At 37.4% G+C, this 24,323-nt stretch overlaps 1 protein-coding gene across 1 annotated transcript in view; it reads right to left on the minus strand.

Annotated features, from left to right (window-relative positions):
* Window positions 1-9,670: 9,670 nt before the first annotated feature.
* MARCH11 (membrane-associated ring finger (C3HC4) 11) overlaps window positions 9,671-24,323 on the minus strand; it is a gene marked incomplete at its 5' end in the record, with an annotated part of 28,865 nt that continues 14,212 nt past the window's right edge. Inside the window, 2 exons of the mRNA XM_010182483.1 lie at window positions 9,671-9,993; window positions 16,989-17,181. Of these exons, the coding sequence (XP_010180785.1) occupies window positions 9,671-9,993; window positions 16,989-17,181 (516 nt within the window). The remainder of the gene's footprint in view (window positions 9,994-16,988; window positions 17,182-24,323) is intronic.

The following is a 24,323-nucleotide window of genomic DNA, read 5'->3' on the forward strand; positions in this document are numbered from 1 at the left end:
CAGTATCCAACCTTGGACGTAAGAATCCGGCTGCTAGTGCCAAAACACCATATGTCCTTGCAAGCATTACCACCAGGGTTGAGGGAAGCTACTGAAGCTTTCTCTCATTGAAGGGAAGAGCTACCATGAATGTCAAGACAATTAATTTCTTGCACTCTGATGCCAGAAAAAGAGGGTGGGAGCAACATAAACCCCTGTGCTGTAAGAGTAGCAGCACGGAGCTCCTCAGGAGAGCCTCTCTGGTCTGACTGCAGGTAGAGAGCGAGCTGAGCCCAGGGTTAGGAAGTTGGGCATCAAAGAGGTCAGTCTGCTAGGTTCATCAGGCCCAGCCTCGTTCAGGCCTTTTCCTGGCAATCAGGAGGCCTCAAACAATGGAAGAGTTCATGTCCTCCCACGGGTCACTGACAGGGGCTTGTTCATGCCTTCTTCATTTTGCTTTCAACAAAAAAGGAGTAGATTATAAATCTAGTTTTCCATTTTGGACAGCTGCAGGATGTCTTCTAAAGGAAGCAATTCTGTAGTTGAGAGCAACCAACACCCTGCATGCAGTGAGACCCTTTGCCTCCGCCAGGATTATCTCTACAGGATGAAATTTCCCCTGAGGCTGAGGAGGGTAATGGTCAGTGAACAGCAGAATATCCTAGCGATATGGCTATGCTGAATGCCCACAGGCATCTACATCTGATGCCTGTCAGCTCCACACCCTTCAGCAGTTTTGAGCCCTTAAAGCTGGCTTGCCAGTGAGGCATTGGGAGACAGAAGACACAACAGGAGTTAGCAGGACACTGTTGGGCACAGACATTGCCCACAGTGAGATACAGCATATGTGACACCAAGCCTGTATTCCCACATTACACTGAACATAAGGTTCATCCTATGGCAAATGCTGTCCACTGCTTTCCCCACCTAGAAATGAAGGAAAGGGCAGGCAGCATTCGAGACCCACAAATGCAGGCTCTCAGGAGATGGCTGTGACACTTTACAAACAGGTTAAAGGAGAACAGCTGGTCAATGCCATTTCACCATCTGTTTCCGCTTGGGACTAATCCCAATCTACTGCAGTCTTGTCTGAAGTGGTTTCTGCTAGGATTATTTTGTGACCCTTCTGCTCTCTCCTTCCCTGTGCTTGATAACATGTAGCCTCCCCTGCTTGCAGACTTGTTTCTAGGTGGGAGTTTGGCAAATGCTGCCTGTGTTTCTTGGAAAGCTGGAGAAAGAGGTGAAGCTCTTTACCTTCCTGTTGAAGACAGCAAGGGCTGAGGGGTGTCCCAGGGACTGGGGAGAAGGCCAGCAGCAGAGGAGCTGGCTTGTGCATGTAGGGAGAGAGGGAGTATTTGGGCATGCTCAGGCTTGGTGTTGCTAAGGACATAAGAAAGCAGTCTGTCTGCTGGCCAGGAAGCTCAGTTTGTCCTTTCTGGCAGGACATGCCCTGTCTCTGGCTGGTGGTGCAATCAGATCCAGCAATGTCTGAAGGGCTGGGCTTTTCATACAGTCCCTCTCCTGAGGAGCATCATCCTCACAGGTGTTTTTTGAGTTCACAGAGTGCAGCAGTAAAAGGATGCAGCACTGCATCCATTACAGCTCTTTCTGGCTGCTGCTGAAGGACAGTTTATGGTGAAAAGGCAGGGAAGGAACAACTTCTATCTCCATGAAATCTGGTTACAGCTTTCCTTTTTCCTTCTGGTAGGGCTACTGCATTTTTCTACCCATGGGGCAAGACAAACAAGGTCTATTGATGAGAAGAAGAAGGCAGAGAGGAGAGACTTAGCAAAAGAATGAAGGCCTGTTCAGCTGAATTGTGCCGTGGGTGTTTTTTGTGTTTTCTGTGCACTTAACAGGATAGCTGCCGGCATGTGATGATTTTCATAGGGCACAATGTGCCTCAAATCTTGAGGTTGCTGTGGCATAAGCAGAGCACAAGTTAGCTGGGGAAAGCGTGGCAACTGCCGACGTGCAGCTCCTCAACTACAGCATTGAGCCCATCTGGATGATGCTTGGGAAGAGACTATGGGACCTCTATCCCTTCCACCAGCAGGGTGAAGGTGCAAGAGCTGAATGCCAGTATGACATAAATGGTGAGCTTAAAGCTGTCTTATCATGCACAGCATACACCTTTCAGAGTGTGAGGCCTGGTGCGTCTGGGGCTTTTCTTGAGTGATGGGTTAGAAACTGTCACCAAAAAACCATGAGAATTCGGGAAGAGGACAGGAAAACTAATTTATCCTTATGAATGACTGGAAAAGGTGAATTGGTCTTTAGGGGTTGTTACCATGAGATTGTGTTTGCATTTTTTAGAAAGTGTTTTAAGTATTAAGCAACATGAAGCACACTTTTCTCCACTGGAGTAAACAGGTGTTTTATTAAACATGTAAAACCAAAATTTATGTACTACAAAGGTGATAAACACTTGGTGTGAGGATAAATGTTGAACAGGTCTCTTACAAACTCTTGTTTCGTGGACAAACACCAAATTGTCATTAGCGGCAAATTGGGATTCTGATAAATTACCTTAAAGTCTGGGAGTGATAGCCCAGATGTGTTTAGTTGAAATGAACAAAAGCCCCACCCCAGTGTACGCTGAATGGAAGGCATTAGCTTGAAACATCTTGTTAGCATCTGCCCATGTGCAGAAAACTTCCCATTTCAAAGTGTAAAATCTTATATAGATTCTCTTCCAAAGTTCACTAATACAACCTGAATCTGCATGGGACAAGAAACAGCAAAGTCTAGTAAGGAACACTACCCAGACAGATAAATTCTGGCTGACAAATTCCCTTGTTCTGTTAGATCAGTAGATAAGGGACCTACTGCACGGTTTAGGAAGCTATGTCTGTGGGGACAATATTAAAATTATTTGTGCCTTTTCTGGATTTAATTGCTTTCTTGAAAGAGTTCTGTTTTGCTTAGGTATTTTAAACATGTAAACCCAAAATTTATGAGCTACAAAGGTGATAAACACTTGATGTGAGGATAAGTTGAAAATAAGGGAGGGGAGAAGGATTTCTTCCATGAGAATTAGTGGCAGTCAGGCCTAGACACTGAGACCTATGGACTAGTTATTCAACGTAATCATTACTTTCACAAGTTTAACTGTTCCTCTTTCAGCCTCATTTATAGGACAAAGCGAGGTTTTGGGCCAGGAAGGAACTGTGGAAGCTGGGAAGGATTCTCCAGATCACCAAGCCTGAGCCTCTTTTGTTCACTTTAACTCTTGCTCTTGCAGTGACCTTGGTGGCATTTCTGGTCTCATTTCTGGCCCATGGTTGCTTCCGAATTCTGGCACTCAGACAGACTCACTCATTTGCCTGGACTGGTGTTAAAACAACCTCTGTGGCTGGCTCCAGCCAGCTGCTTCATGCTGAAAATGTAATTTTACAAAGCTTTCACCAATTTTCAACCAGCTGTCTTTTATCCTTCAGACGACAGCCCCTTAAGCCCACTGTTAAGATCTTCTGAACTAAGGGAGCAAATGGCACCAAGTCAGGGTCAAGTTCAGCTAGAGTTACTACATGTGGGGACTCCAGGGGAAAGGATGGTTTCAGTCTGTCAGGCTAGAGCTTGTTCAGTAGGAGGATGATCATGAGTTTCTACGTGTCAGCAGGATAGCTGACTGGCCACAGTGGGAGAAAATTATGCTATTTTTCTATTATCTGCGGGTGATCTTTGAAAGGTGTTTATGCTTCTCAGGAGCCCATCTCCTACTGTTTCCTTTTTATTTTTTTGCCATGCAACAGGTTTTAATGTATGCATCGCCTTTAATTCAGACTGTGGTTACACGCTGCAGTGCATTACAAATATTTCTTCTTAAATCCAGGAGAAATGTTGGTACCCACCTGACAAATTTCTGAACGTGGAAAGATCCAGAACCTCATTTCTGATTTTAATGAAATGAAATACAAGTATTACTAGTTTTTAAAGATATCTCTGATGTCCTTTCTAAGGTAGTGATTCATCCCCAAACACTGCTTTATCTCCTCTTACACAACAACTGAGAGGTTATTCTAGAAAACGGTAACTCATGAGAGTTTTTTGAAATTGCTGTGAGGTTTATGAAAATGACTTCTTTTATGTAAGGCAAACAAGAAAGATGAAATGTTTTAAAGAGTATCTTAACTTCTCTTCAGAAAACCTGATAACTGTATTTTTGAAGTGTTAGAAAATGTTCAAGTTTCTTAGTACGTAATCATTGGAGTCACAGATCTGACAGATAATTACAAGCTATTTTCAAATTTAGTCCACTAGGAATCTTCAGTTCTCTTTAAACACCTGTTAAGGTTTCAGAGGGAGAAATATGCTTCCCAGTATAGTAGCTGGACTGTCTTGTGCTGCCATGGGTAGATTTGAGGTAGATTTCAATATTGGTAATCAGTCCTTGGGTATGGCACTTACAGAATGGTGATGTGATAAACTAAGATACTCTGTGGTTTAAAAAAACCCAAACAAACATTATCAAGCAGCTGGTATGAAATGTGACCAACCAAATCACACATACTCTTTCCTCAAAGTTTCTACTGTGCTGGAGTCCAAGTTGCAAAGCAGTTCCTGAGTGGCTAACAGCAGTTTGCTTTGTAATCATGATGGGTTCAATGGTGCCACATGAATGGAGTAACAAAAATCCTGTGAAATTGCTGTGGTTTGGTCTGTAATCAGACTGGCAGAGCTCAGTAAGTGTGCTGCCCATTTCTTCGCACTGCTGTTTGAATTGCTAAATTTAATTTACACACTGAAGTAAGCTAATACTGATGACACACATTTTCAAGAGGAGAATATGTGAAAAGGCTTGCTTTAAATATGATGTGACTTGTTTTAACAATAAGTTGAATTTAAAATACATTTCCAAAGGAAAGAAATGAGAATCCAGGGAGCTATTCTGTAGAGCTCCCATCAGATTAGCCTTCTGTGGTCAAGAAACTGTTTATGAAGCAGCTTTATTTTGTATAATTGTTTCTACATTTTTAAAGTAAAAATGGGCGTTCTATTGGGTTTCTTATTGATTTTCGAAGGGGTTCTTGAGTGTGTCCAGTCCAGTAACCTCTCTGAGTTTGACTCCCTAAACCATATACCTCTAATAGTAATATAATTCTTATAAAACAGGATTATTTTTACTTCAAACATTTTAATACCTTTTATGTACAGCAGTGACTGGAAATGGCTTTGCCCTTGAGAATTTCGGAAGACTGTATTACACCACTTACAGTTTTTGGCCAGTGATCTTTAGTTTAAGCAGCCACCACTGCTATCCTTGAATGAGCAGAATCTGAATCCTCTCTGCTTTCAAGCTAATACAAATGCCTGGACCATTTCAAGCAGAATTCTTGCTATTTCTCCTGTGTCCCAACAGGGAAACTCCAAAGTTGGCCTTACACTACCTGTAGTCCCTTGTTTTACCAACAGTGGGGACTAATGCAGGGAAGATGGAAAAAAAAAATCTGACTTTCCAGAGGTGGTGGTGCAAATCCTTCGGTTTGTGCTACACCTGGATTCTCTCCCACTTGCAGATTTAATATTCCAACAGGATGGTGACTGAAATACAAGTTTTTAATGAGATCTGATTTCCTGAGCTGTTACTCTGGAACTTCAGGCAAGACTTCACCTCACATCCTAATCTGGTTCTGTGGCTGGGTCAACAGTGACTTTTTGGTGCCTATTAAATACATGCTTTTTACATAACTTGATTAATTCCAAACATGTTTAGTTGTTCAAGAGGAGACATGGAATTCTTCAGAAGAGATTTTGTGTAGGTAGAAATGAGCACAGGGAAGGGACCTGGGGACACTTGCAGACACAAGCTGAGCACAAGCCAGCAGTGTGCTCAGAGACAGCCAACAGCGCCCTGGGCAACCCAGCGCAAGAAAGACATGGAGTAACTGAAGCAAGGTCATCAGAAGATCCCCAGGCTGGCTGATGGCCACAGCACTTGGCCTGTGAGGGGAGGCTGAGGGGTCAAGTCTTGCCTAGCCTGGAGAAGAGATGGCTTCAAGGGAGGCCTAAGAGCAGCCTGCCAGCACCTGTGAGGGATTTATCAAGGAAACAGAGCCATCCACTTCACAGCAGAGCATTATGGGAGGATGAGAGACTACAGGCCTAAGTTGGAAGAAGAGTTAGGATAGAAGGAAATACTTTTTCACTCTGGGGACAGTCAAGAACTGGAGTTGGTTGCCCAGAGAGGTTGTGCAATTACCATCCTTGGAGAATTTTAAGACCTGACTGCTTAAAGTATATTAATATTTTAAAAGTACCTTGAACTTCCAGCTAAATTTACTTGTGATCTATTTGTGTCCTTGAGTACTTGTGTTTCTTCGGCTTGTTATTTGCCTAAAATAAATTTTATTCTGCAACATATTAACTGAGAACAATAACATTTGCTCTCAACTTTTGTTAAGCAGAACAAGCCACGCTTTTCTGATTTCCTCATGTGAAACAGAATCCCTACTGCTTTTTCATCGTAATATCCCCTCTCTGCACCTGCTTTAATTTGAATTCATCTATCTTGCATGTAGGTGATCACAGCACTGCAGTACTGCACAAATCCAAATACAAGGTCAATGAAGAAATATTCATATCCTGCACTAGGCACTCTTGCTACTGAAAATATTCCGCAGTAGAGTACAGCCAGAGACTTCACTGTTTTTTCCCAACTGCACCTTGCCCATACTAATCCTGTCAATGTTTATCATTTCCTGATCTTGCTTTCTACATATAGAAATACATATGCAAAATTATTGTGCCCTAGAAATTATTAATGATGACTAATCCTACTATTACAAAGATTTTTTTTCTGATATTTGTCCAAAACATTTCTCTCACTACCATTATTCATTACTCTTAACTGGACCCTTTTTTCCCCTCAGAAGCTGTTTCTCTCAGACTCAGGTGTCTTTCAAATATTTGTACACAGAAGTCCTGTTCTCTTTTAAACTACATCTATTGATCTTTTCTGGTGAGTCACTTTTTCCCATCACCCGAATTATTTTGCTGTAATTGAAAAAGATTTCTTTACAACAAAATGTTTTAATTTAGTTCTCAATGTTGTTTTCAGGATGCTGTAAAAAGACCACTGAAATTTTCTTGAAATCCTAGGGATCAGAAGTACCTAAAAGGTGTGAGACATAACCTTTTAAGTATATTGATCACAGAATGTCTTATTCTCCCTGTATTTCAAGTGCCTTTTTGAGATACTAACTCTGTTTTCAATTTGGTCACATGGAATTGTGGTCCTTCTGGGAAAGCCGGCTTTATTTAAATAGTAATTAAGGACACGCAATTCCCAGAGACACAGCAGGTTTCCTCAGTCATGCTTTCTCTCATCCTCTGTTTCTCCACAAACTGCCTCTTTGAGAAATTGTTTAAAGATAATCTAGAAGTGAACTCTCATAGTCTGTCAATGAGATTGCCAGTCATATGGTGGTAATTTGCCATGCAGGAGATAAACTGACTTTTTTTGAGATACCATTTTGTGGTTCATGGCTTAGGTACTTCTTCTCACTTTAAATGTTTAAAGAGCAGTAAGTAATCTGTAGATTTAGTAAGTGTCAATTTGAGCTTGTGAGCCTGTAAAGCAGAATGCTGGACCCTGTGTAGAGTTCATTACCGAAATATTTATGAATACGAAAGGAGCTTTTAGCTGCAATGCCTAAATTATTTCTATCTCTCTTCCAAATGTAGTTACAGAAGCCTCTTGTGTTTTGGCACACAAGCTTCTTATATAGGGAAGGAATACACTGATTCCAGCATCATCCTGTTGAGCCTGAAAGGGAATTTTTCAGACACAGTACTCCAACTGCTGCTCAAAATAACGATAAAATTTTTCATCCGCTGATTACAACTTATTTTGAAACAGAGAAATGTTTTAAGTCTGTACGGGGTGCAGGTGTGCAGGTGCTGGCAGCGAGGCAAGGGCTGGGCTGCAAGACGGCCTCTGTGAGGAGAGGCCGGGGCTGGTCCCAAGCAGAGATTCCCCTGTGACCCCTGGAGAGACTCTACTGGAGCAGGCATTTCCTGCAGCCCCTGCAGAGGACCACGTTGGAGCCCCTGGAGGACCTCACACCGCAGCAGGTGGACATGACCTGAATGAACTGTGGCCTGTGGAGAGCCCACGAGGGAAGCAGGTTTATCTTGAAGGACTACAGCTCATGGGAAGGCCCCATGTTGGAGCGGGAAAAAGCGTGAGGAGGAAGGAGTGGCAGAGAGCTGCTATGGACCGACTGCAGCCACCCATTCCCCATTCCCCTGCATTGCTTGGGGGAGAAAGGAAGAATAGTTGGGAGTGAAGGGGTAAAGCTAAGCCTGGGAAGAAGGAGATGAGTGGGAGATGGTGTTTTAGGTTGTGGTTTTGTTTCTCACCATCCAACTCTATTTTAATTAGCAATAAATTAAATTAATTTTCCACAACTTGTGTCTGCTTTGCCTGTGACAATAACTGGTCAGTGATGCCCTTGTCTTTGTCTCGGCCCACGAGCTTTTACATCTTATTTTCTCCCCTTGTGCTGCTGAGAAGGGGGAGAGAGCAGCTGGGTGGGAATCCGACAGCCAGCCAAAGTCAACTCACCCCAAACTGTTTTCAGTAAGCTAGCATTCTGAGAGTCACTTCAGCCCTACTTTTTCATCTTGCTCTTCAAGAGATGTAATTATTAACTTGGAAATTATTTCCATTTGTTTGATTAAATGATGTTAGAATTTTTGCAATGAGACAAAAACAGAGAAGCAAACTTCATGGCATTGATTAGCTGTCATGATAAAGATGAATATTAGCTCTTTTTTAATATGATGATTCATTACCTGGCAAAATTAGGCTCTGCATTATTTTCTCTTCAGTTTCCATTAGGATTTGTTATTATTCCAGAAGTTGTAAAGTACATTTCTTGGGTTTTTTTAAAAAATATATGAGATGTCAATGTCCTATAGTTAGAATGGTGCTAGAAATTCACAGGCTGCTAAATTCAGCACCACTGCTCAGAAGGTAATGTCATTTCTGTGCACAGACACAACCTCAGCAGTCTGCAGACCATAGAGACTCAAGAGGAAGTGCAAAACTCTTCCCCTGCCTGTGTCATACTTGTGTGACATCTTGCATGTCCACGTGGGAGAACTAAAAGAAGAGTTGGCACCTCTCCTCATGCTTTGTAGAACACCACTGGACTTCTGCTTAAAGGCCAAGGACAATAAATTTCTTTCTTACTTTCACACACCTGAACTGAGCTACAACCAACCACAAAATAAAGACAGAAAAGGAAGGATATATGATTTGTGTCAACATTCGTTTTCTTTTGGAAGAAGACTGTTCAGTTTAATCCTCAAGAAAGTGGGAAAAATAACAGTAGTGAATTAAAGCCAGAGTTTAAGAAAATACATTTAAATATATTTTTTTTACTTAAAAATTAGTTTCCTTATCATTCAAATACCTAAGAATTAAACTATAATGCATACATCTTAGGTACAAATTGACAAAAGATCTAATAAACCAGACTATATAAAAAGCAAGAGACTTTTTTTTTTCCAGAAAAATGTATTTGTGTTTTAGCTGATCATATAAAAAGCATTACGTTTTTTAAAAAATGTGTATATATTTTTTCAAGTGTTAATCATTTCACCATTCATTGTAACTACATTCCAAAGCCCTGAAACATCAGGGCACGTTATCCTTATGTGTGCAGCACAGTGAGCGTAATCTTTACACTGAGGTCACTCTCATCACTACCTCCCCAGAGCCGTTGTCTTCTGATGAATCTTCCTGAGGTCTCATGCGGTTGAACAGATGTAACAATACGTAGCCACACTGAAACCTTGGTGAGGTTAGCTGTGTTGGATGAACTAAACTTCTGTTTCTAAATGCAGTCAGCGGTAACCACAATGTCCTTCCCGCTGAGGGTTCTCCGCGATTGCTCTCTTCTATGTCTGTGGCTTTATCATAATTTAACACATCCCAGTGTAGGTTCACGGCCCTCCAGCGCTTAAACACTCGATAAACAGATGCACCTTCATGTACTATCAGCCCTGAAATTAAGAAAAAAAAGATCAGTTTGTAAAAAATGTAATTGGATGTCATTTTGAGAGCAAATACAGATGTAACACATTGTAATGAATCTGGCAAATGCCAGAGCCTATTAAATTACTTGTAACTCTCATTATTCAAATAAATTGTGCATATGGAATGTGACTGGTTACTCATGTGTTTAATACTGGGAGGCGGGAACATGTAGAGGAAATAAAATTGCTCTGAATAAAAGTTCAATGTAAACAATACTGGAATAATCTGAGCATGCCTAACTAAACAAAGTATTTAGGTTTAAGGAAACCAATAAAAAAGAGCCTTACTGGCAGATTTGTAAATTGACTATCTATGCTAGTGTTATCCTTGTTCATGGTAAGTGCTATTTACTGAGATTTGTACTAGTTTAAGTAGATCTTTAAGTTAGACCATCTGTAATGAACAGGATGGTCTTGAATTTGGTTAAGTATGTCTTGTACAGATACAAAAAATTTAACTGTTTTCATATTCTTAGTTCAATTTAGGAGCACAGTAGGTTTATGAAAACCTGAAACAGCTGTAAGTATAATGACTTCCCTGACTTGCTTCAGTAGAGCAAGCAGAAATTAACTGTTATTAACACCTATTATGAGAATGGTAAGGATGATACAGGCTTTCATCTGTCTCTTCAAAATTAAGTAGAGAAAAGTTCAGAACCATGGTTTTTGTTGAAACTCAGGAAATCTTTTAAAAGGTCCTTCAAGGAAAATTCAAAGTAACTAGAGTCCTCAACAGACCAATCTGCTTATGAGCTTCCACCTAGCTCACATTTATGTTTCTTGTACGCATGCAAGCAATTTAGTTACCTAAATTACATTTCATTTTTTGTATGTATGCAGATATGTGTATGCACTCTTTATGTGCAGGTATTTCAAATATGGGTTTGCATGGGGCTTCAACCTTCTTATTAGGTTTTTCCTCTGTTCCTCAACCAGCCTAGTAACTTACATGATTCTGAGCAATATCACGTTTCCACTGACTCCTTGCTTTGGAAGAAGAGTAATCTGCCTAGAGAAACACATTAATAATTTTTTTTGTCCTGTATGTTTCTTGCCTATAATTTTCCTATACATGGTAACATCTACAATATGATCTGCAGTGTCACAGCTTATAGTCCTTTATCCCAGAGACTGTATATCACCTGTTCCTAAACAAAGAAATTGTGATTTAAGTATCTGAGGTCTCTTAGCAGAGTTAACTGATACCAGAGACATTCAAAGAAAGATGACACAAACAAAAAAGGATGATAAAAACACTTATATGAACAGCAAATCTCAGATTCAAGTGCAGTGATTTGCAGATAGCAATGCCTACTCTAATGCATTTGGAAGATCAATACAGTGAAAGATGGAGAAACATAAAGATTGCTTTCAGAAGGACATGATAGCAAAAGTAGCACCTCTGTAAGGATTTCAAGTTGCCTAGAGTTCACTGAAGCATCCAATACAGGAAAACTAACACAATATAAACTTAACCAGATGTTAAATATTCTAAATGCATTTTGTAGCAGCATAGCATTTTAGTGGAAAATTTTCTTGATTGCAAGATGTCAATCTTCATCTTCTCAGATATATATATAAAGCAACCTGTCCTAAAAAGTTAACAGCCATGTTAATGCATAAATGCACCTTCAAGACTGCCTATATTGTCTTCAAAAAGACAAACCTGTTTGATCACATACAAAAACTACAAATCAAATAGGCCATGGCTTTACTGCTATGACAAAGATTCCCTCTCCTTTTTTTTTTGTCTGTTGGATTTCCTCTAGAATGATAAGGGAGATGAGCATAATTTTCTCTCTGCTCTAACTGGATCATAGTAGTCTTTGGCCTAATTTCCCTCAAGACTGTGATGAAGCAAAACTGAGAGAAACTATTTACCTCAATGTAAAGATTTTTGATACCTGTCTGCTCTCCACTGGGACCTGAACAACACATTTCAGAATAAAGAAGGAAGCAGTTGAGAAAGGACCATTGAGGTACATGAAGTACATTTAAACAGTCAATAGTATCTTCCCAAAATTATGACAGAAAAATTCATATGACTTCTTCTTCTAAGAAGATCTTTTTTTATGGTTTTTGAGCTTTCAGGATTTACTGAAATTATGTTTTCAAAGTTTTCTCAGCAAGAGCAAGGAAGAGTAGTTTTCTTTAAAATGAAAGTTGCTATTCAGATATGCTCTAAAAGACCTAAGGAACAAAGGATCAAATATTGCAAAGCTTGAAATAAAGTTGTCATGCATGGCAATACTGAAGAAGAAAATGAGTACTTTCATAATTCCTCCCATAAAAAGCTTTAGTTCCCATCTGATAAAACTACAGATTGAAAAAGACCTATGTAGAAGAGGCAAAAGAACTTCAATAGATTATTTTGTGTCCTTGAAGGATATTTTCCAGGGGCCAGGGGAAAAAGTGTTCTCAGCACCAACAGTTCCAAGACCACAAATAAGGGAAAATCTGGGTAAAGTTTTCCGGTTCCAAAGAAGTTCTGTTGCTCAAAATATACATAGTAAGTCACTAAAGTGAAGCTGTAAGAAAATGGCAAAAATCTTTTTCTTAGGAGTTCCACAGCAATAAATGAGGATATGAGAAAGAAAACAAGGATAAATCCATTAATAATATTGACTTGTTCCAAATACTGTGGTTTCAACAGCATAGAGGACATAGTTGCATAGTCTCAAGGAAAAAAAATTACTTGTTTGACCAAGATGATCCCAAGCGGAAGTGTTAGAATTCACTACCGTTAGCTGTTCCAATGTTCTGTCCAAATAGCTACAAGGATCAGAGTTTTGGGATGATGGACCTGGCCAAATGTCCTAAAGGCTCTAAGAAGACTTTACCCTTGGGATTTATTTGCAAGATGTAGCAATTGTAGAGGGATTCAGACAATAGGTTTATGGGGAGATCATGATTTTATTTTCTTTTATTGCCAAATACGAGGAGATTATTTCATTCTATTCAAAAGATTTCTTACCCTGAGTCAAAAGAAAATTTGAAATTTTTTATACTCAGCTTCTTTACAAGAAGGCAACTTCTCTTGGTTGAGATGTGGCATTAGGTACCAATGTTGTCTTATTTATCACACTAGTCTTACTTATAATCATTTAGAAATGGTCCTCCCAGAAACATCAGAAACTTTTACCAAGGAATAAAAGATCCTTTTCAGAAACAGACTTTACCACTGGACAAAATGCTATCTCTTAATCCTATTCTAACATCCACAGACACACAAAAAATGCAATAAAATGCTTAAAGCATTGAAGTTAAACATGTCCCCTCTAGAAACAGCAATAAAACTCTCTCTTAACTACTTAGAATTAGTGAAAGACTGACTTTCTGTGTAGAGAAATATTAAATGCAGCTAGATATGTTCATTATAAATATCTTCGGCCTCTACAATTTTACAACTAAGGGAGTGACATGAATGTTGCTAGGCGTCAAGTTTCTTGGTGGGGAAGAAAGTGGCTTTCAGAGGGCTATTCACACCTCACATTGGCTCCCATCTCTTACTCCATTGCCATAGTACTGGCACCACTCAAGTTTCTACTGCAATGTTACAGTTGTTTTTCATGGTCTTCAGAAGCTGCACTGTTGTTCTAGGATCGCAAGTGACCTGTTATTATTTGCGAGAGGTTTTGTTCATGTTAGAACCATTTATGACTAGTAGATTTGATTATGTTCCAGTGAAAACATATAAAATTATATGACTTCACTGTTACAAGAAATAATTGCTAGGTCTACAAAGCAGAATGGCAAAGACTTGGTGTACTGTCCTTCAGTGGCTAAATAGGGGTTTTATTAATTCTTTCCTTTCATATTAACTTAGGAACTCATTCTCTTTGGCAGTCCCTACAGAGATGGTCTTAGCACTATCACTGCAGTAGCTCTGGGTTTCACAGACAGTAGTTCTACTTCATTAAAATGTTCAAGGTTTGAGTTAGGAATACTTGTACCAGCAGCAGGTTTCAGACCGAACAGCTTTACATCCAGTTTAGATGCAGAAATGTACAAAACAGTGACTTGTAGGATTGAAACTAATACTGATAAGTAAAAAGGATGATCCTGTTAGAAGAAATTAGAATTCTAGAAAAATGTAGAGTGAAACAAGAAAAAGAATGGATACCAATAAAATAGGTACACTGGAATCAATAGAACATATTATATTGGTGGTCTGTAATCTTTGGGATATTTCTTTTCGTGAAAATATAATCAAGTCCAAGAATTAAAATACAAGTTACAAGTACTTTACTTGATAAGAAAGTGGGTGTTGTGCTACCTAAGGTTTATAAATCACTCACTGGGAAAATGAATTAATATGTGCAAGTTTTAAAAATTATCACAACAAAACATTTCAAAAAGTACAGATATTCAGTACTTCAGAAATGACCAAAAATATTTATATTGTTTATGCAAAGCTATAGGGCGTCATAACTGAAGGTAGCTGGAATAAATCTTGGTCATGTCACCAGTAACTCAAGCACTTGTCTTGAAATATGTGTTGCACAGGAAAACCCATGTCTGCATAGATTTTTAAATTGAAATAAAGAGAGATTCTAGTGGGAGTGTGGATTTTCATTCTAAAGATAGATGCCATGGATGACTAAACAGAAATGAGATGAGAAGAAATACTAAATGAGAACTGTGGCTGACAGTAACATTACAAGCTTTGAGATACAAGAGATTATTTAGATTAATATGCAATGGTAAAATCATATGTAGCATAGCAAATCAATATCATGGCATTTGGGAAGTCATCAGCATTATGGACAGTGTTGGGGTTTTTTAAAATCATTCATGAGTAATAATTACATACATCTATTAGAGAACTTTATTAGAATGTTTTAAATTTAAACTATCAATCTAAAAATCACTCACTTTATGATGAAAGAAAAAGACTGAATGAAGTTGAATATATTAATAAATATTTTGAAGAGTTACAAGGACTCCTTTTCTTACAAGTTTACAAAATGCAGATTACTTGAAATTATATGCAGAATAAATGGGCTGAATGACTCTGGATTGTCAGAATTCTACAATTACCAAACCTCCTTTATACAGCTTTCTGAATTTCCAGATATATTTTATTAAACTCTTAAGTCACATGTGCATTGAACTTTCTAATTACAAAACAGTGTCCAAATATGTTTAATTATATTCAGTTTTATATAAAATTTTCCATGTATTAGTTATGATAGGACTATAAAATGTGTATTTATGTAATTACAGGCAAATGAGTTTATCTGGTGGGTGAATACATTTGCATGTCTACTTTGCTCCTGCATGGTGCCAGTTAGGCCAGAAGCTTCTCAGCCACAGGAGGTACATGGTGGTTCAGTGGCTTCTGTCCAGAGGTGGCCTGAGCCTGGCTGACTTGAAAGGCAGCTACATAACTGCATGTACCAATCTACTGAAGGCTCACCTTATAATAGTTTACTTCTACAGATAAATACACTAATATTTCTGTTCACCCTCAAATGTTCTTGATTTATTTTGAGATTAATTTGATATAGGTGTTTTAACGGTCAAACAAATGGAAATAAATGAAAATACTCTGAAAAAAATGCTTATTCCAATTAGTTGATGTATGTCAAAGTAATTTTTTTACAATTGTTTGAAAAAAACCAGAATTCCATATAAATGAAAAGTTTAGAATGCCGGAAGTATGTTTTGTCTTCACTTAGTGTTTTTTTAAACAAAAGTAAAAACCTCCCTGTTGAATATTAAGCCAGAAAAAGTGGTTTTTCAGGAATCAGCATGTAAGAGGACATGTAGCTAAGTCCTTGGTTTTTTTTCATTTAAAAGTTGAGCACTTGTCCAGAGTATGAGAGACCTCTGTTCATTTTTCTGTCTGAAAAATTGTGGGTTCATAGAAAGCCTGTGTTCAAAAAATATTCCAGAGTGGGCTTGTCTTCGAAAAATTACAACATAGACAGAAGTGCTGATCCAGCTGAAATACAAATAGATGTACAGTAATGGGATGGTTTCAATAATAGATGATACAGCTATGGTTGATATTAGGAATCACTCTGTTTCTTTGCACCTTATTGAGCAGAATTCGCACACATGAGGTTGGAATAGCATCAACATTTATCACTCAGAAATCTCAAAGCAAATGACAGATAGCAATTGAATTCTGGATTTTTGTGGAATTGCAATTCTTAGAGTGTGGTTTAATGTTTACTGCAATTATTAAATTTTCTCTGCAAATAATCGTTAGCTATTCTAACAATAGCTATATTGTAATAGGTTATTTTATCAAATACTAAAGAGATTCCTATTTAATATTTCTGTGTCCAGTATATTTTCAGAAATTTCAAAACTGGGCAAAATAGCTTTGCAATAAATTGCATTTTCTTCTATAAGATTTCAGCTAAATGACATCAGACTTTTTAATAGTATAGAAAGTTACTGTAGTTAGCACTACTAGAGTGTTTTGTAACTATTATGTACAAAGAACTCATGTCTGTCATTTCTGTTCTCTTCTGTTACTAGCACAGTGACCTACATAAGTCTGTGCAACTTAATTTTGAATGTGTAGTTTGATGGCATTCTCAAGGGCTTCTTCTGCGCCTCATGATGGTACAATCGAATGCAAAGTGTCATCAGTAGAAGACTTGACAGCATGTAACTTTACTAATTATTTTACTAATGTCTTTGTTATTTTCATCTGTTTAACTTCCTGAACTTTGCTAGACTTCTCTTGTTTTCAAGAAATCGATACTGATCCTGTTCTCACCACTAAGATTTTGGGGAGACACTTTGATGAATCTGAAAGTAACATTTCTTTGGTTCTTTTCTCTTTGCAGTATTTGTAACAGTGTGAAAGCAGTATATGCCAAAGGTATCAGTTGAGAATAACTCTGCAAAGAACTGGAGTGATTGATTAGAGTGACCAATTAGGAAAATATGTATAGTCACAGTCTTAAACCACAGTCTGTGCTGTTTAAAGATTTTGAGCTTACCTATGCATACTAGATCCATAAAACCATACATTCCATAGCAGATTTGAAAAAGGATGTCCTTTCTTTGCCATACTGCATAAGGGCTGAAGGCTGACCATAGAAGCCAAGTCACACTTGCTACTAAGAACAGAGATCCTAGGATTACAGCAACCATCTGCACTTTCTCAACCAGTGTTATAGTAATGCTTTGCCACTAAAAGAGAAACAAAGTTGTATAAGATAAAAATGTTATTTTCTGCGATCGTACATTCAACTCCATTTTTTTCCTGAAATCAGAAATTATTTTAGTATTTATACATATCTGCACAGATCTTTACTAATATCCTCAGTACTGACATTTTATATAATATTTTTACCTATTTCACTTTTAGTTAAAGTGAAACTAATAGTTCCTTCCCCATCCCCTCCAGCATCATTATCATCACCATCTAGCCGTGAACTTCAAAAGAGCTAATAACTATTAACTCCTACTATAAATATTAACTCTTTAATAAATATTAAAGAGTTTAATAAAGAGTTTAATAAATATTAACTCTTATTGCTGTTTTGAATACAAAGGGGAAAAAAAGATGTAGTCTTAGGAATGAAACTCAGCCTTTCATATTTATAAGATAAGAGAATTAAAAAACCTGAAAAAGTATTGGGTAGACAACCTTAAATATGTTTTATGTTAGTGTGACAAGTTGAAAATGATAACTTTCCTTTCTGTCCTGCACCCCTCAAGTCTGAAGCCATTTTCTACTTTCCTGCTGCTCACCAAAGCAGTTTCAGGTTATCTTCAGACAAACCAAGGGCGCTGGGCTAACCAGTGTTAATGTTACAAAAAGCCACTTGCAGCCTAGTATGGAGGCAACCTGAAGACTCAGGAGGAGCCCTGAATATAGGTAGCATGAACATTTCTTTGCAGTGCATCTCAATTACGTCTGCCTTTCCAGGAAAGGCTGTATCCTCTGTATGACAGGTGACTCAGATTTTTTGGTGTGATGAGATTTAAATATAAAAGCGTATGCTCACTGAATTCTGTCAAGATTAAAAATAAGATTTTGCTAAAACAAAGAGTCACAAAAGCAAAATACAACATAAGGAAAGAAGCATTCTAGATTATCCTTGATATACATGATCTTTCTTGGCCATAATTGTCTAAATTAGCTTGACAGTCTCCCCACTTTAGCCCCATCACCTATTCCAGAGCTACTACACAGACTGTAGACTGCCATCTTTCCTGTTCCTAACTTTGAACCTCCTTGTCCCCTTATATGGTTGGAAGAAGTGGAGAAAGACCTACTGAAGTAAGGGCTCTATTACCTATCTTCCCATCTGGCAATATTTTTTCCTTTTTGCAGTTACTTTATTAGAGCTTTTTCTTTTTATCAGCTGTTGGGTACCAATTACTGTATGACTGTAGGATGCTAGAATAATTCTGGTGTCAAGGGGCTGTAGGAGGTCTCTATTTCAACGTATTGCTCCAAACAGGGTCAGTGATGAGATTAGACCAGGTTGCTCAGGGCTTTATTCAGTAACACCTTGAAAACCTCCAAGCATGGAGACTGTTCAGCCTCTCTGGGTAACCTGTTCCACCTTTGACCATCCTCAGGTTGAAAAATTATTTTCTTGAAAAATGCTTTTCCTAAAAAATATGTTTTTCTTATACCCAGACCGATCCTCTTATGTTTCAACTTAGGCTCTCTTATACCCATCAAGTACCACTGTGAAGAGCCTGTGTGAGCAATGAGGTCATCTGCCCCTTTCTTCTCTTTCAGTTTTTTCCATTAACTTTCTACTGTTGTCTAATTTGTACATCTGGTGCTGCATGCCTTCTCTTGTTGCAGCCTTCTGAATATAAAGATAGCTGTATAACAATTTGTGAATTCTCTATCTCAAAATACTATTCTTTTATAATGAACTTATTAAACTCATACTAGCTACTTCATTAAACTTCAGGGTTTGGAATGGGGCTATTCATATGAAATAATACCTTTTCACGGTGAAGCGACTATGGATGCTCATTTCCTTTGTTAGAATTTTTTTAATAAGGTCAAGGAAGGTCAGTAACAAGTGATGCATGACAGGATGGTGTGAGCTTCTCATGATTCAGATACTGTACACAGGATTTAAATGTCAGGACTGAAATTCATAGAATTCTCTCTAGACTCTATAGGGAGATGTTAAACAGAATTATTTTTCATTTCTCAGCTGAAGCCACATAGTGTGACTTGGCAGAAAACTGTCAAAATTGTTACTGATTATGTATCTCTTGCTATCTTCTTTCATTATCGGTGCGAGACAGACCTACAATAAATTTGTTCAGAATGCCTGAAATCAAAGTACATTTGCATGAAGTAAAGCTCTAACTGTCACAAAATATTAAACTGTCAAATACATGGAAGAAGTTGGCAATAAATTGAAAAAAATTGTTATATTACTGAAATAAACAGCAGATCTTTCACAGGGCAATTTCAGCAATACAGAAGCTCCTAAACTCACTTCAGCATATTTTGATTTTCTAATTCTTTTTTTTTTAACTTAGATTACTCATAATTATACTGCAAAGATAGCACTGAACAGAAGGAAAAATAGTCCAAACACCTGGAATAAGTAATGTAGAATGCAGTCTAGATATAAAGCCCATCCCTTATTCTGATGTTGTCTGACAAACAATTTCTATTCCTATCTCCCGCTCCCTACCAGAATCAACCACTACTACCACCACCTTTTTCCAGCTCATGAGGACTTTTATTGGCTTACCCAAACCTTTTCTTTCTAGAAAAGCTTGACCTTGAGAAGTCCTAAGAAACATAGATATGATCCTCACCTCTTCATAGCATCTTCTCAAGAATGTATTCTAGTTACTTTGCTGTTCTCTTGATCAGATGAGTTGTCTGTCAAGAATGCAAGCAGCTGAATCTCTCAAACTCAATAAATCCAGTAATTCCAAAAGTTCAGCATATTATCATGCTATCAACCAGGAAAGGGAGTCATCTCAATTACTGAGGAAATGCTCAAGCGTTCCACAGGTTGTAGTTCCTAACTCTTTTGCCTTTAAAAGTCAAAGAAGAGTTACAAAAAAACCCAAAACAAAACCCAACAAAACAAAGCAACTAAGAACCACAAAAGAGAGGTGGATGTTTTCTTCTGTTACTCATCTACTTTGGCCTTTGTGGTATTCCCTGCTTTTCTTCTACAAAAAGAAACTGTAGTCCTCCACCTCCCTCAATACGAAGGCCAACAGCAAACAAGCAATTTAAACATTTCAGGAAAGTTACTTTGCTATCAGTGTAATCTGTAAGTTAAACTAGTTGATGAGATGCCACAGTAGGTAGAGGAGGGAGGACTGTATGCACAAGATGGAAGGCATTCAAGAGGTCCAGAAAGTTTTATGCAAAACTTCTAACTTGATTCCTAGTGCTAGGCAGTCTGCCCTAAGAATGCACCAGAAGAGTGATGGGGTGGGATGGACTGGTATTCAGGTCTAACATGTGATCAGTTTGGGGACCTTGGTTTCTGTGTATGCTCTCCTTAGCGCTAAAGGCAAGAAGACTGGAGGTTCCTGATGGCTAGGTTACCTCAACTGAAATTTCCTCCTCCTTGCCCCTCTCCAATCAGTTTTGATTCAGAACAGTCTGAGATTGCCTCTTGGGAAATTAATGTCTTGATTTTTTCCCGTAAGTCTTGAGTTTGGCCAAAAATGATAAAAAACAAACAGATCTTACTGAGACAGGCATATAATGGAGAAGGTGTTCTGTAGTTACAATATTATTCACATGTAAATAAGTTTAGAAGGTTCAGTCTCACTCTACTTAGCCACAGACAGTATTGGCCATCAGGCACTGAGAGGAACTACCTAGGACTATATTGTCTGGTGGCACTGCACTTCATAAGAAGGCTTCTGCAGAGGAACTGGAGTTGTGGTCACACTGTTTTTTTCTACCTGAAGTCTTACAGCATAGCTAATATACGCAAGTATACACTCCGACAGGCTCCTTTTCTAAAAGTAAGATTCTCCTAATAGACTCAAAAGCCAGTTAAACTTTATTTGATTTCTCAACATCATTTACCTTGCTGTCTGCCCTGCTACATGTTGTTATAATCACTTCACATTTTAATATAAAATTAATGGCTTACAATAAAGAGGTCACAAAAATAAAGCAGTAAAAATAATTCAGTGATAGTCAAAGTTCAGAAATTGCATTTAGAATTTAACAGACTGAATCATTTAAGATTCCAAATTGAACGATCTCATTATTAGTGTGTCATAATTTAAATCCATTATTTCCATAATAGTGTTTCTCGTTTTCTTCATATAACTTGTCTCACAAGTCTTAATTGCTCATGCTTGTAAATTATATTATGACTTCCTAATTTGTTTTTGTCATGTGCTGACTATATATTTCATAGTCAATAACAGTTCTTTCAGCTAAGTATTTTGCCAAGTCAGATAAGATTTATATGTGCATGATCCTAAAAAAATTAAAATTATGAGAAAGATTACAATTTTTGCTTAAAAACTAGAAATTTAAAGAAAAAATGTTTTGTATCTAGATAACTATGATACTGTGAGTAATTTTTCAAAGACATAAATAAAAAAACTTCTCATTTAGATTTCTATGAAATAGGATCCCATTTCATATTCTTTCCCACCAAATCCATATTTTTATGGGGTATCATGGCATCCCTGCTGCTCATGAACAGAATTCATTTTACTTTAATATATGAGGGCAAAATCTTCCTTTGAAAATGCATTCATTTAAAAAAATAATTTATGCTTCTGATTCTAATGTAATAGTGTCTGTCCTTTGAAAAATTCCTACACTTTTACTTCTACTAACACTTCATTATGTTTGAGTCTTTTAATCTTTTATTTACTGCTGGTCTTCCTTTCATGAATTCGGGAGTCTTGTACATTAACAATACACTATAGTTCTAATGCTGATCCCAGAAACATTGCTCCTCTTTTCTTCTACGGACTCTATCAACTGCATTTTTTATTTTTTTTGCAGTTAAGACTTCCAAAAAGTGAAAGAAACATATTGCTTTGATGGATTAATTGTTAAAGAATAAAGTTAATACAGTAATATGCATGTCCTTACTAACATAAAGATGGATATAATATTCAAAGATCTGTCATCTTTGAGATCAAGTGATATTAACTTTGCTTTTCTTTAATGAAGCCTTGTAAAAGGCCATAGATTATTGTAAAATACACAGCAGAAAAGTGATTGAAAAAGTACTGACTGAGACTGTGCTTGTACTTAAAATACATTACATGAAAAATGTCTACCATGAAACTACAGGTTTTAATACATCCTTAAAAAAGAATGTATGAAATTTCTTTATGGCTCAAATGTGTTCCTGCTTCAACTCTCCCAGTTTGTAATCCACCAGAATTCCTTAAACCAAAAAGTAGTTGGAGTTACCCCATTTCATTCTCTCAGAAACACAGCTGATATGGACACTGCTGACTGAAGCCTCTCATTCCCCCTAGGCATTCTGGAAGGCAAAATTTATATAGAAGCAACTAAAAATCAGTGACCTGTTATAACATAACATGATTAACCTGAAGACACATCAGTTACATGACTTAAAAAAGTTTTTGTTAGATTTCTCTAATTGCTCTGATTGCCAGAATCAAACCTCTCTAACAGGAAAAAATGCTTTCCTACTGTCATTCATTATACATAATAGGATTTGCAGTCTGTCCATGTATGAATAAAATTCTTACAGAAGCAAAAAAACTCAATGATTTAGGTCCAACAAACCACTTTTGAAATGCCTGTTCCTTAAATTATCTTGTCAGTAACATGTTTTGCAGTATGCACACATTGACTGCATGATTTAATATGCAGTGATATTGTTAACTTATTGACCAGCCTGGACAGAATATACATAGCTTTGAGTACACATGCACACAAACATTTGAAATTACATTTTTGGCTCCAGGCTTCTATTTTTATGTCTTTCTTAAAAAAAAAGAATCAATGCCACAAAAATTGCAACTCACCATTAATGCTTACCTATTTCAATAAATTATTAACACATAAAGTGCCTGTAGTCATAATGCCCATTATCTTTTCATGTATCAGAAAGCTCTGAATAGCGATAGTTTGGCTTGTATGTAACTTCTCAGTTTACTTGGAAGGCTGTACCAATATTTTACTTGGAACATTCTGAAAGCATAATGTTTACTGTGGAGATATTGTCCATCGATGTACCACATAAGAAATTTAGTTGATAGTTCCTGGAAGTGTTGGCTTACTGCAGGTACACAACTGAGTAGAACATCTACACCTACAGTAGATGCATCTTGGATTTCTGAATGCCCAGAAGCCTGGACATCTTAAGCAATGTACAACATCTTTGAATTCTATGACATTCGTCTTTCAAAAACCTTACTATTTATTGCACATTCACTGTTAAGTTGAATAGTTTAACATTTTATCTTATGTTTCTTTTTTTTTTAAATTATGTTAGAAACAACATCTGAGCCCTCAAGCAGAGCTGTGATGAAAACTGTATTAGTCTTACATTATTTTTCCTCTAAAAAGATTATTTGTATTTATTTTTCACTGCTGGCCAAAAAAAAAAAAAAAGAAGGAATGAGGCAAGACTGCAGGTTTTTCTGACCACTTTCACTTTCTTAGAGAAAGTGGTCATTTAGTTTTAACGGTACATGGAGGTGAACTTCCTGTCCACTTTGAGGTTTTCAGAGTTTCTGGAAACATCAACTCCTGTTGATTAAAATAATAATACATATTATAATATCATATACATATTATAATATTATATTATAATATATATTTTAAAGATATATTACTATACTATACTATACTGTACTATACCATTACATTACATTACATTACATTATATATATTATAATAATTCCTGTCTGTTAATCCTCCTGCCTATTAAAATAAGAATTGTAATTTTATCCAGTCTCAAAATAAATCTGGCCCTTTAATAATGAGTATACTTGAACCAGGAATCATTCCACAGTAACTAATATAGTATTCTCAACACCTAAAAGCATATGAAACAAAAATATGAAACCTGCTAAATGTCCTATTTGTACAAGTAGTATTTCATTCTAATTCGTGATTTCTGCTTTCAATTAAGAGTTGCCTGTCAATCTACTTGGACCAAATTCTGCCCAAAATATACATCACAGACTACTTAAAAGTCATGGTGCGTTGTAGAGGTGTATCTGTGAGAAATATGTAAGGTTAAAGGGAATTATTCTCAAGCCAGCTATTAACTCATATGAGACTCTAACCAATTAAGTTCAGCTTAGTGGCTTAGTTTACTGGTATTCTGAACACTCCATGGACATGTGTACATTTG

Source organism: Mesitornis unicolor, unplaced genomic scaffold (assembly GCF_000695765.1).
Source record: "Mesitornis unicolor isolate BGI_N332 unplaced genomic scaffold, ASM69576v1 scaffold28544, whole genome shotgun sequence".
NCBI classification, from domain to species: Eukaryota; Metazoa; Chordata; class Aves; order Mesitornithiformes; family Mesitornithidae; genus Mesitornis; species Mesitornis unicolor.